The 14263-nt window shown below is 39.8% G+C and overlaps 1 protein-coding gene across 1 annotated transcript; it reads right to left on the bottom strand.

Moving 5' to 3' along the window:
- Positions 1–7824: 7824 nt before the first annotated feature.
- On the bottom strand, positions 7825–13840 carry cxcl12a (chemokine (C-X-C motif) ligand 12a (stromal cell-derived factor 1)). Its single transcript, XM_079169442.1, has 4 exons — positions 13732–13840; positions 12042–12159; positions 11027–11110; positions 7825–9327 (listed from the first exon to the last, which is right to left on the bottom strand). Exons 1-4 carry the CDS (start codon positions 13796–13798, stop codon positions 9300–9302), a joined length of 297 nt encoding a protein of 98 aa, XP_079025568.1. The 5' UTR covers positions 13799–13840; the 3' UTR covers positions 7825–9299.
- Between the last annotated feature and the right edge of the window lie 423 nt (positions 13841–14263).

The raw sequence follows: 14263 nt of genomic DNA, 5'->3' as shown, positions 1-14263 counted from the left end.
AGAGAAAATCAGACTTAGTGGTGCAATAAGGGATATGTCCCTGAAGAACAATCCCAATTTAGGTAAACTCTTGTGGATTTATTCTGTTTACAGTTTCTTCTGCTTGTGCAATGGCAATTGGAATGGATTTCACATTCATAAGCACTAAGTATGTACACTGAGAGCCAAAGTAATGAGTTCCTAAGAAACAGCACTGAGAGCAATTTCAAGGTCCATCCCAGGGGCTGGACAGGCAGAATAACATGGACGTAACCTTGAGCATTTTTCTGGACCGCGGTGTAATTACTGAATGGGACTGCAATAACTGCTTCAATCTCTGGAGTGAAATTAACAGGCCTGAGAAGGTGTGAGATGCTCTTTGACCCCAGAGGAAATTACACACAATGCAGCCACTCATCTCTCTCACACACACATGCACACACAATTAGTTACACTGTATTTTTATAAAAAGTGTAGGAGAATGAATCTTTCTAACGTTCGGTTGCATCGGTTTATCCATATCCAGATTTCTCTTATTTCTCTTTTCTCTTATTACTTCTTTCGTGTTTTCAAAGTCTAATTCTTCACTTTTGCTGAAAAGCAAGACAGATGCTCTCACCTTGCCCTCGTCCTCCACATGTCTGTATGACCTTCATATTTAAATCATTACTGATATTGACATATTTGAATTTTTAACATAAATGTTAAGGAGGGCGTTTTTTTCCCCGATAATTCAATCTTCTTTTATATCCATTAAAATGTTTCTGTATGAAGGACAAGCATGTGAATTGTGCACTGCTCGTTCAACGGTATCAGCATAGTCATCTATCCTGAACAGCTATGCCCTTTAACATCACAGCACACGGATAGCGACAAAGACATCTAACACAATCTGTCAGTTATTTTTTTTAGATACATTTTTTTAGATACACTTGAAAAGCCTTTTCAATAGTTTTGGTTCTTTTGATTTAAGTTTTATTTTGACAAATATTAACCACAGCTTTCACTTTTGTGTCAGTGTTATTGTGGTTAAAATTTCACCCAGGACATGCTGACAAGTCATTTTATTATTAAGTCTTGATGGTTGAATGCAAGTAATACAAACCCTGCAGGGGATCGGTGGCTCAAATAAACGATTGTGTATTGAGCTAACCATCAACAGCGGGTGAATAAATGTTTGTCACAGTGCTTGTCACAAGGCTCAATGAAACTCCTTCTGCCGAGAGAGAACAGAGAGATTTGTCCACAACTGTGATAATGACGGACCCTCTGAAGGCGGAAGGGGCTCTGTTAGCATGAATTTGGGTGTATTTGTATGTCAGGAAAAGAGGTTGTCAATGTTGGCATGATTGTTTCTGTCAGTGGCCTTGAGAACTTGGCAGTGAGTTTGTGAAAGATCGGTATTTCTGGCTGCTTGGCAGTTTCACAGAGAACATTTAGTGAGAACATTACTTCACTCGGGCAGATAAAAGGCGGGAGAGTTGCAGATTTAGCTCAACCAGAAATGTTATTTTCTGTCATTTTCTAAATGTATTTAAAACAAAGTCCTGCATCAGATTATACATATGTTAGAGGAATCATTAATAGTTAAATAGTCAAATTTTTGGGACATACGCTCTGTTTGCCTAGCAACTGGTAAAATGGCTAATGGCTGCAGTCAGAACTTTACCTTAATGGTAAGCACTCTACCCAGTGAGCTACCAGGGCATCTGAAAGTTGCCCTCAACTTTGCGATGAAACATTCCTCGGCCTGTGACTGCCGGGGTGCCAGCTGGTACTCTGACGTCCTCTAAAATCATCAAACTATTCCTGTAAGTGACCGTAGCAAACTGTCAGTATAGATTCAAACATAAAATCTGTTTGTGCTGTGAGAATTATTAGATGATTCTCCGGAGCATTTTCAGCTGATCTTCAAACCATGCGGGCTCTCACTGCTTAAAAAAGTACGCTCATCACTATGGCTTCTCTAGCTGTGGTTTGTAAAAAAAAAAAAAACTACGAGTTTGAGGAGAAACAGCATCACACAGTTTAACCTCATGTTGCAGGTGGAGAGACATCTTCCGTTACACCCAGAGAACGATAATTCACATGTTGGCTGTTTTGCCAACTTTGTTCAAGTTTCCAGCTTGGGAAAGTGAGGGATCACTGTGTGAGTGAGTGAGGGGGAATAAATGTAAAAGGTTATTTGATGCCAGCATTAATATAGCATTTATGTCCTCTGTTAAATCTGAACCTGAAGATGGACATTTACCCATGTGTCTTCTGTCAAACCAAACAATATTTCTTTTGGAAAATGTTTCGTTGCATTTTTTTTAATCTTCTAAAAATCCATTTTCAATTTTAAAACAATAATAGTTTTTAAGGGACCATTTTCCTCGGTAGAAAGTCTTTCCAAAGAAACATTTACCCACCGTGTGATCATCAAGGGAACACTCATTCTGCAAAACTACGTTGCTGTTGAATATTTTTCAATAGTTGAAAGCTGCAAGCAGCAATACTGGAGGCTAAGCAATGTGCATGTTCAGAAACCAAACTGTCTGTGTGTCTCACTAGAAAAAGTGAGACAAAATGTTTTGTTGCAGCTGTGCTAAAAACTACCTATACTATCTTTGCACCTTCTTGTTTCATTCTCTAGTATTTAGAGCACAGAAATTAATCCAAACTATGTGTGAGTGAGAGAAGCAATCACACAAAAAGTAGCCTTCGGAAAATAGATGAAATGCGTGCACCCATTGTTGTTTTATGTATTAACATAGTCCTAGTTATATCAATGGAATTAGTCTCTTAACAAATTAGTAATGTTCCAAGTACAGTTTTCCAACTGTGTCAAGTGTCTGTAACTTGTTACAAAGCTCCAGCTGTGGCAGCTGTGAGATGTCACAGATTTTTGCTTTGATAGGTTCTGAATTATCTTTCAACTTGTTTCTTTCCTATTTTTTTTTATCATTGCATGTATGGTTCTGTTTAGTCTATGTGTCAGTGTACACAGACGTGTTACATGGGAAAATAAATGGAAATGTTTCTTTTTGAGGAGGCAGTGTTAGGCTGCACATTTAAAATGAGTCCTATAGAAACAGTGAGAAACAGCGTGCTGATTTGTGAGCTTCAATAAAGAGGCCAAAGGAAGAAAAACACTCCTCTGCAGCCTCTTCAAGACAAGAGCCATGCCAGATTTGTCTCTGTCACATCCAACTTGGCCTGCAGTGTTGTAAGATCGCACAGACTCTCAACTCAACTGGGACCCAGTTTTTATGAGTTGTAAAACCTGGACTTGTCACAAGAACACCCACTGGAATACACATGCTGCAATTATTTATTTTTGATTGGACTAAATTCAATTTGTGATGGAGGATGAAGGAAATTATTCTATTCTTTAAAATCATTCCTGTTATTAACATGCAGTAGCCAAACGCCGTTCCCCTGTACTGGATCTCCTTCATGTATCACAGAATTCATACCAGATTGAGAGAGAATTCCTTTTAGTCTGGGTATTAGAAAGCCTTTGTTCTAGTTTCTTTGAAGTGTTTTATGTAAACTGCAACAGAACTGTATTGTCTGCGTTCAGCGTTCTCTTATAACAATATGTGATTCCAGGAAGGCTTCGTTAGGTGGGCTAGATGGATGGAAACAAATGCACCAATGCAAGGTGGATGTTCTATAATATTCCTCTGTGCTCATGACTTCAGCTTCACAACTTTACTTCACCTCGTCCTTGGTGCGATAGGATTTCCTACGAACTGAGCAAAATGCAACCAAAGGGCAGGTTACGAAACACCAGAGAGAAGCTGGAGCTGTGTGATGAGATCATCATAAGTGTGTATGTTGTTCTGGTCCTTCAGCCAGAGCAGGCGAGGATTTCTTGTGCTGGCTCAGCTTTGAATCAAACCAACACAACTAACTGCATAATTAAATAAAGACCCACATCTTTGTTGGGTTTCAACAAAACACTAATCAGATATATTGTGGGTGAAATGAAGGTATTAGGCATCAGACCTTCACGTCTGTTGCATCTGGGCAGCGTGCTCAGGCACTGAGTCACACTGCAGCCCAACAGAAGGGGCTCTATGGTGATCGTCTTCATGATGAAAAGAAAATACTCTGTGGTATTGGAGATGAGTCGAGTACAGTACATTGGTTTCATCTCCAGATAATGGCGTAATTGTTTCGTTCTTCTTATGATTAGTCACATCCTTAATGGTCTTCTTCTTTCACTCTTTTTGGGTGTCACATGGCACTCCGAGCTACATGTGGGAAGACATTAAACACACCATTCATGGAGGCACCCGGGTCGATCAACCAATTAGGATGCGGGTGATAATCCTGAGAGGAATGGAGTTTGTGAAGTTTCAGCTTCGCTGGGCCCCGCGGACCGAGGCCTCCCACCGTCCCATGAGTGTGTGACTCCTTTGTGTCTCATCCATACCTAACATCCATAGTCTTTCCATAGTTTCTCCTGAATTTGAAAACAGAATCACACTGAAGGAATTTGGACCATAGCCGTGGAGGGAAGGCCCCCATGTCCATGCAAACATCTGTGTGAAGATGGATGGTGTTATGGACTCATAACCTCAACAATATTAGCACATGAAAGGTAGAGAGACTACAGGAGGGCTATTTTAACCGCTCATAGGGGCCCCTCTATTAGCCTCCCATTCATTCTCAAACAGACATTCACATGCCGCTGTTATTACAAACTGCATGTTGGTCACTTTCACAGCCATCGCAGTAACTGACTCTTCTGAGATAATCAGCTAAGTAATTTTGTCATAATTAAGATTAATGTTCTGGCGGGTCACTGGCAGTGTTAAGGCAATTAACAACACTCAGTGCCCCCCTTTGCGCAATCAACAAGTAATTTACAAATCATTACTTGGGCTTTTTCAGAGTGAGTGTGTGCACTCGTGGAAAAGTGTTACAGGTCATCTGATACAAGAACAGCTATGACTCTGCTAATGTCTCCCTTGGGGAGTGTGATTTTGGTGCACATGGTACCCCAGGGCAGTGGCCTGGTCTGGTACAAAGGGGGGTAAATAACAACAGAAGGGGGGAGCTGTAGTTGAGAGAGAGCAGGAGCTGCGGATACAGCTGTCTCTATATTGTACTGTTTCAGAGTCTAAAGCTGGGTGCCAAGTAATTTGGAAGAACCAAAGATCAATCCCACATGACAGCCAAGTGTCTGCCCCGCAGTAGCTGACCTTGTGCTCTCAGTTAAGTGTTGATGGGGTCAAAACAGAAAATGTTAAGTTTTCCTTTGGGAGATCAAATAAGTGCATTCTCTCTTAAAAGCTACAGAATTCAAACGTTAAAGTCCAAGAGTTCAGCAGAACAACACACATGTATCATTTCATGAATATGTTTTTCTTTATGTGTGGATGTAGCAGTTACTAAGGAAGGAAGTTAGTCCAAAGGACCAGCACATTTTCATGGAGCACAAGCAAATATAATCACAAGTTCAGAGGACAGCAAAGCACTGAAGAACAACAGATCTGTGTGCACTCACATCTTCATCCTTCCAGTTCAAACAATTCAGATCATCTGCTCAGTAACTGGCCTGATAGTTTTAATTTCTGAAAAAAATATCATCGTTGAGTTGTAGCATTTCGCTCTTCCGTGGTCAAACCACATTAACGAGGAAGTGTCTGCGTTTTAACCAGCTAATACAATCCACAGGGCAATTTTCGTGATCCCTTGACATTGCGGGTAGTGACAAACTACAAGGGCTTCTAAATTGCTGTGTACAGCTGCCAGCATGCCTGGAGGTACGGCACTGAAGCAAAGTTAATGGTCTTGGAGTAGAGTTAGGAAGTGACATCACGTATACATGTACATACTCACTGATAGACACACACACACACACATTAAAGCTGACCCAAGGTTAATTTTACCACGCTGTAGTTTTTATTACCAACTGGTCTGACCGGGGAGAGAAATGTCTAAGGGACCATTTTGAAGTATCTTTATGTGACCCCTGTTACCTTCTCACGCACACACATAGATACTAAAATTTCATATTTTCATGTTCAGTTTTTCATGATGAATAACCACTAAGTGGAGTTTCATTGGCTGCACATCTGGGAGCCCTTACTGTTATAGTTGGAGGGAACATGTACTGAAAGTTAAATGAGCACATGTGCCCCACTCATCCTTTACTGTGTCATTTCTTGCCTTTCACATGACAAATCTTTATTCATCTGTCAAGGTGTCAGTTTTCTCCTGACATTGCGGTTCAACTCCAGACCCCAACAGAGTTTTGAAGGCAATGCTGAATATGAATTTCATATGTCTTCTCCTGTCTCGAACATTCTTCAGCCTTTGAGTAAGTCAGTACAGTGCTGGCTGTACAGCTCATACCAAGTTACTGAGGAGCCTTCTGGCATCATTATTATTATAAAACAGAGACTTGAATTCACTGAGTTCTTGATTTTAAAAGTTGCTCTATCTGTTCATTTTCTTTTTCTTCAGTTCAGATATGTGCTCTTCTCTCAGGTGATGAACTTGTGAAGACGTTGGAGAGAACAGATCTGTGGGGTGTTTATTTAGGCTGTGTGCCCAGCGAGCCTCAAGTACCAACATGACGACACTGTGAAAGATCACTTGTGTAAATCTGCCAATTATTTAATCATGATGTTCTGTTACACTTCAGTAAACTTGACCGGCAGAGGCATTAGTGCATTAACGTGCCTCATTTACTTTCCACGGCCTCTTGTTAAATGGAGACTTTGGTCTAGAAACTTCTTTATAAGATGAAATGAGCTGTTTTGTTTATCAGACACAACACCTCTTATATGATGAGCTAATTTGACAAGCAATGTGCAACGTTTTCAGACATTTCTTGCATTGTATTCTTCACATTTACTGGTAAATGTAATATGCACATAAAATATAACTTTTAGTACACCTCAGGCTTCGTGGCACCAGTTACACCGCCTGCATGTTTTAACTGGTGGGTGCTGGCAGTGATCCCAAAAACACTTTTTTTTTGAATGATTTATTTAGATTACAAATAGTTAACACTTTAAGATATGAATATTTGCCCTTTGAATGATGACATGTCACATGAGACAAGCTGCCCAATCTTCACATTATCGGGGAAGAAAATACTTGCTACCTGCAGATTGCTGCAGTGATATCAGTTTAACACAATCAGTTCATACAGAGATTATATCTGATCAATTTCCACTCCAAACTGGCACACCAGAGCTAAATAAGTGGCTAAATCAATGGCTTTATCTCACACAATAGTGCTGCTGACTCTGCTTTTATCCCTCTAAAACCGGACTTCAAAGCTAATCAGTAAACAAAGACAAATTGGTTGTAGACTGGCACTCACGGCCCTTTATCTCTCCCTGATGTTTCAATCAGCCGCCCAGTCTCATCAGATAAACTACCGCCCTCCGACTCACATAATTCCCTTAGAGGGAAGTTAAAAGTTCATCTCTTTTTGCTCTAATGTTTCCTAATGGTGGCTTGTTGAGTTAATAGTTAAATAACAGGCAGGATCATTGTCCTTGCCTTTCATTTGCCCGTGAGAGTAAAGCTGAACATATGTTGACACATCAAAGTCTTTAGATTTACCATCTGACCTTCTGGTACAGTAAGATTACAGCAGCTGTGTGTTGGCTCTAGAAAAGCATTGCTTTACACTGGATATAAAGACGTAAAGAGCCGCTTAACTGGGCTGCGTGCATGTGTGCATCAGTGGGTAAAAGGCTCGTAACATATAAAGGAAAGCACACATTGAAATAGTAAGCATTACATAGAGTTCCTTTTTCTTCTTCTTTTACTGACCAACAGGTTTTACAATAAAACTTTGGTTGTGGGACTCAATTGTAAGAATACAGTTCCTTCATTTAAATGTTTAGATTTAATATAGAAATGCATAAATGAGTACAAAAATAAAGCATTTGTATAATATTAATTGTACATGTGACAAAGAGATTAAAATGAATAGATGAATGGATCTCCAGGCTTTAACAGGTAAATGCAGCTACACCTTCAATTATCAAAACGAACAGAATGCAAACAGCATGATTAACATAAAAAAGACAAAAGACAGATTTTAATGATCAGACTTAGTAAATGTTGTTGTTAAAACATGAATACATCAGATATAAAGTGCATTGCTATCTGCATAACAGTCGTAGGTAGTCACATATGTACATTTATTGTCAGTAATAGCATACTTTCTCTACTGTGGCTCTCGGTATAACTTTGTGTTTAACTACTGATGTGGTAACTTATTAAAATAAAATTGCAGTCTATCATTCTTTTAAATGGACATTCATACTAAAGGTTTATTTCAATCAGAATTGACTGATTTGATAAGGCAGCTAACTGTGATTGGTGAGTGTCACCATTTGCTCTTAACATCTCTTGTTACGTTACACAGCTTCATGATTCCAGTAAATTTCGACTCATTGGTCGCTCAATTAAAATGGGTTTGGGATCCAGATGTTCAGCTTTTCTCTTAGTGAAAGAAGCCGTCATGTTGGGTAACAAAGGTTCACATAATCACAGCCCCAGAACAGCTCAGGAAATGCTCCAGCTCTTCTGGCATTCGAATTTCCATCACAAAAACGTTGTAATAGCCATTTTTACTAGGATCTTTTATACATCTTACATTCAGTCTGTGGGTAACTGGCACCCATTGAAATTCCACAGTGCCAATTAACTTGAAACATGAAATACGACTTGGCAAAGTCAACGGCTCTGCATGTTTTTAGAACAGAAACTATTGTCAATTTTATACAATTTAAAATCAGAGATGATCAAGTTAAACAGATCCCATGTTAAGAATTAGATATAATCTGTATTCTGTTGTTTTAGCAGATGACTGGTCTCTGATACATGCAAGTGGGATGTTGACTCATGTTTCTTGTGGAGAAAATCCTCCTACTGACCATCACCTCTCTCCCTTTAACACTTTGACCCCGCGGTCGATCTTTTTCTTAAATGACGCAGAGGCTTGAGGGATGTGAAAATCTTTTTTTTAAAGTAGCTCTTTGCTGTTGATGTCCATTAACAAAAAAGTATCTACATTATAGTTAGAAAAACATACACTCACAGATATAATTGCACTTTGCACTAATAACGTCTATTATCTCTATATAGGTTGTGAGGGGGGTGATGGTGAGGACTGCGACAAGGCTGGTGGATTGGTGTACACGATGAAGAGTTGTAGGTTCATTTCATGCAAAAGGCCGCAGCGTGGCAGCCGGCCGGGATAAGTGCTGTTCAACAGATGTTCTCATATCACATGGTACTTAGCTGCAATACTTCAAACCCTCAGTGATGGCTCAGGAGGATCTCGGCAGGAGGTTTTAGTTGCCCTTTTTGGATTTCTTCATCCTGGAAGAAAAAAAAAGCTAATTCAATGTGTTATAGAACATAGACAAAATGCCAAAATCATATTTGGCGCAGACGTTTCACACAGTTGGTTGCTTACTTCTGATTATTTCTAAACCAACAAGAACTGATTATACAACACAACTACAGCTGAATGACAAACACAATTTTTTTCTCATGTTAATTTGGCACTAACACTTGGCTGTGAAAATGTAACTAGTTAACACCATATTGAAAATTGATGAGTATTTGTTAAGCCATGCCCGGATGCCAGGATCACAGAGAGATGGTGCCAAAACTCAGAACGTATTCAGTCCCAGCATTCTCACACAAAAACAGCTCCTTCAAGTTTACAGGACCAACATATTTTTGAGCCACAATCAAGAGCTTAACATTTTAGCCAAATGAAGTTGAATGTATTTGTGCATTCAGTTACGTCTGGTTAATCAGTCATCTTTTAGCCAGATGGCCATCTCTGACTCCAAAGTGAATTACTTGTTGACAGGGTGTGTTTTTCTTTGCAAGTAAAGATTTTTCTAAACTTTTGACTTCATTGCTGGTGACTGGAGAAAACTTGTTTTGAAAAATCGTATTCCTGGATATGTAATTTTGCAGTACGCTAATTTGCAGCATTTGCAGAGTGATATACACATACCACAGCACGTCCGTGTATTACCAGTACAAACAACTGAACATGGGTGGGCAGTTTAATTGTTGACATTGGAATATTACTCTGTAAATGCTGAGCCACATTTCAACTGATGCAAAAGCCAATCATGGTCTTATTTACCCAACTAAAGAGTAGAATAACGCTTGACTTACGATCGCGTGCCTTTAGACACATTGTAAATAGGCTTGTCCCTGCAGTGTATGTGTAATTGGAAACACATTAGGTCTGATCCATTGTAAAGGACCACCGTCTACTCTCTTCGTGGGCTGTTTTGTCATGCAGAGGACCGTTAACACCTCGACAAGTCAAGGGCTCCACAATCATCCTTGAGACAGACAGTCTCACTGCGGGACTGGGGGCGGGTGTTGAGTGTGTATGTCAGAGGCTGGAGCATCAACAACTTCTTTGGGTCAGTGATTGCAGGAATCATTTAGTTTTCGTCTTGTGGAAAGGAAATTCCCCTATTGCATCCCCAAACACGTATCTACCTCCACACCACAGTGCAGAGTTTGCTCAATCCTCAGAAATATATGACTGCACAGAGTTCATGATGACAACTTGATCCTTTCTATAAACTTTATGGTGCCAGCGTTTTTAAGAAGCATGTCTCCTTCCTCTGTTTAGCAAAATACTTAATTTGAGTGTGGTATAAGTCCACAAACCTGTGGCTTGTGATGATTAGGGTTGATCACAGAACAACACTCTAGTAAGAGAAGATTAAACATGGTTTTAAAGTTTGTGTAATATCCCACATCAAACCCAGTCTCCACTCCCACTTGGTCATGTACCAGCATGTCTCTCAAGGTCAGGCTCCAAAGTAAATAGGCCAATTTAGAAACTGTCACTCCCACAACGATCTATTGATAGATGTCCAAATGCACATTTGCATTTCTTACTTTAAATTTCTAAAGAGTGGAAATGACTTTGTAGGGCTCCTGCAGAGTTCTGAGTTACAGGTTGATATGACAGCAGAACCATGTATTGCAGCACACACACAATTCATGAAAACCAGTCCGATTTGTCACAACTTACTTGTGGATGGCATTCTTGAGGTACTGCTGCAGCCACCGGACCTCTGGATTCACACACACCTCTTTGTTTGTCTTCAGCTTGGCACTGATCAGAAAAGGGAAAAGAGTTCAGTATGATGTCAATTATGCCTCGGTTGAAGATGAAAGGGTGAGTTATGCAAACCTGTGACATCAGGTGTCTTGAAATTGTGTCTGAATTAACACTGCCTTGTCAGTTTGACACACACAGAGAGCTTTTTCACAGTGGTGACCAATCACCATTTTACTATACATCTGATGCTGCATCAGATATTTCTCACTTGATTGAACTTAATGTGCCGTAAAAGTTTGAGTACACAAAGATCAATCCATCAACATGTGGCTACAAGCTACTTTCTAAATCTAGCATAACCCTGCGGTTATTTACAGAATGGGTCAAGACTGGATCATATATCTCTATGTGGCAGATCATGCCTCCTTTGGCACACACGTCCTGTTTTTGAGTAACAAAAACCCTTTTCCCTCTTCCAGACCTGCCGTTTATTGCCCCCCCCCCCACACACACACACATTTAACTGATGCTGAAGCTGTCCTGTCCATTGAAACCAAATGCGCTGTCCTGCTCCACACTCTAATAGTGAAGGAGATCAGGCCCAAAGGTTGGAAGTGCAGTACAGGGACAAAACTGCTCCGTGAAAATAAAAAGCGAACCCAATTACAAAACCCACAATTATTGCTTTCCCGTTGAAAACAAAACTGCTTGCAATTTCCCCCTCCCTTTTACTTTCCACTTCCTGTGGATGCGTCAGTGGGTCTGTAGTAAATGCTTTCTGTGCATGTGTGTGAAAGCGAGTGGCAGAGGGGCGTGTGTGTACACATGCATGCACAACTCTTTTCTCTAGCCTGTCGCCTCTCAGAGATTGATGGTGAGAAATGTCCAACAAGGAGGAAACCTGTCTGACTTTTTAAGACCAGGGTGGAAAACTGAAGCAATAATCTGTGTCTGTGTGAGAGCCGGCATTAAAAACAATACTCACATCACTTGGAAGGGGCAGCTTGGCGTGTGAATGAACCTGAGCTCTCGGATGTAGCCTCGTGGGAGGCTGTTGACTGTTGAACGACAGTAGCATCTCTCCACCAGACTTATGGGCTTTGCTGAGAGAGAAGATGAGTATCAGATTTAAAGCCATGCATGTTTCAAAGAAAACAATAAAACACACAATCAGATGAAGGTAATGATCTTCTGTGGAAGCTGGGATACTGAAAGATATATTTTGCTGGATATAAATAAGATTGAACGTTATCACAACAATTAAAAGAGCTGAAAATGATTCACATGACAATCAAAATTGAAGCATGCACACACAGCAACACCTCTACAGATAAATGTCCATGCAAACAGCCCCTGTACTGTTCTGTACATCCATCCATTGTCTTTACCCGTTTATCTTTAGCTGGGTCGTAGTGAGATGGCGAAACATTGACCAACATTTGATCAAAACTAAACATTTAAGCTTTAAAAAATGTTTTGGCTTGCCCCCCAGAACACACACACAGAGGTAGGAGACATGTTAGACTCATAAATACTCTCTTTCAGTCAAACACACGTGTACTGTGTGGTCCTTAAACTTCATGATGGATGAGAGTACTTTCCATTGCAGTTTTCAAGAAATGTTCACGGTTGATTAATGTGGAAAAATAAATAGGACTATAGGCTTGTTTTTTCGTGATAATTACATGACAAAACCATAACAGCGTGTTTATTTAGTTGGGTAGAAATGCATTCAGAACTCATTAACGACAAGATAACGTTTTTTTTCTTCTCCCTGATAATTTTAAGTCATGAAATGTGTAAATAGAGTTGTGTTCTGATTGTGAATCATTTCCCCCCTTATTGTGCACTACATGAGCGGAACCAAAAAATGGAATGAGATGAAAAACAATAATTAAAATGTTCTTGTCAGTAACTAGGCTACTATTAAAAGGAAACTGGGGAGGTCACAAACAGATGGTGAGAAGCACCGCTATAGATTAAGCTCTATGCTAATTCTTTTTTACACGTGATCTCACGGTATATCCATGATAAAAGGCGAAACACCTTCAAGTTGGGTGACATGATGTCGCCATGTAGACCAGCATCGGCTTTGTCTTATAGCTGCCTCATTTGCGCGTAATTAAATGAAAACAAAGAGCAGAACAAATACACACGGTGATCGGTGATTCGACTGGATATACTCCTAGAGCCACATGAGTAGCCTGTTGGTGCTTTACGCGCGCCGGAAAATGTATTTTCCCACTCCAGAACAAGCATGTATCCATTTAACTAACATTTATGGAATGGAGATAATATTTACATTAAAATCACGAGGCTGACATTAATGTAGGCAACGTTTGCACTTTAATTGTATGTAATTTAATGTTGGTATTTTAATTAAATTCGATACTTTGGATGATACTTTGGATCATGATTAACTTAAACAGAAAAAAGTAATTGCATAAGCCTACTGGGGTTATTTCTATCGTAAACACTATTATTTTAAGAAAATAACAATAATTGTGGAATGGAAAAGTACTGATTTAAACATTCTTCTCCACCGTTTTAGTTATCTAAAAAATAAACACTCCGTTTAAACAATCTCTACTAACTTGCAGATAATCATCACTTGGAACAACAACAAAAATGCAAATAAACCTGAACCGACAACGAACCAGCAAAGATGTTCATACCCTGTGATGGAGGCGCATATATCACCAGCGTGAGCACAGCCACGACTGCCAACAGCTTCATATCCATTCTGCGATAAAGCCACCGAGATCTGATCCTGCTCGGAGTAAAGTCCAGAAGAGATGTGACAGACGCGACTGTGCCGGAGTGTTAAATTATCCATCATTGTCAAGCCAGCGCAAAAATATTTTACTTCCGGTTTTGTCTATCAAAATAAAAGCATCAAGAGGCACACGCTTCATCTTATCAATTATCTTTCAAGTGATATAATGTGTCATATTACAACCACAAATAATTATTAAAAAAAGTATGTATAGCTGCACTCTTCACTATTTGTCAGCGATTGAGAACTCTGTTTTCACAACGTTTCTTTTGGTACTTTTATTTTGTGAAAATGTTTCCGGTTTCATTGGAGAGATGTCGGGAAAGTTTGACCCCCAAATTACGCGCAGCGCTCAATAAAGAGGCATCAAACCATCCCATACACACAGACACAGACACACGCAAACACACACACAGAGACACGCACACATA

Source organism: Pholis gunnellus (assembly GCF_910591455.1).
Source record: "Pholis gunnellus genome assembly, chromosome: 11".
NCBI lineage: Eukaryota > Metazoa > Chordata > Actinopteri > Perciformes > Pholidae > Pholis > Pholis gunnellus.
This window is presented reverse-complemented; position numbering and strand designations above follow the sequence as displayed.

What these genes read in the sequence shown, in the direction of transcription:
- cxcl12a (XM_079169442.1), bottom strand. Translation starts at nt 13,798, where the DNA reads ATGGATATGAAGCTGTTGGCAGTCGTGGCTGTGCTCACGCTGGTGATA. An exon ending in AGCTGCCCCTTCCAAGTGAT is followed by an intron (nt 11,111 to 12,041) that starts GTGAGTATTGTT and finishes TTTTCTGATCAG; the next exon opens with TGCCAAGCTGAAGACAAACA. An exon ending in CTCAAGAATGCCATCCACAA is followed by an intron (nt 9,328 to 11,026) that starts GTAAGTTGTGAC and finishes TTTTTCTTCCAG; the next exon opens with GATGAAGAAATCCAAAAAGG.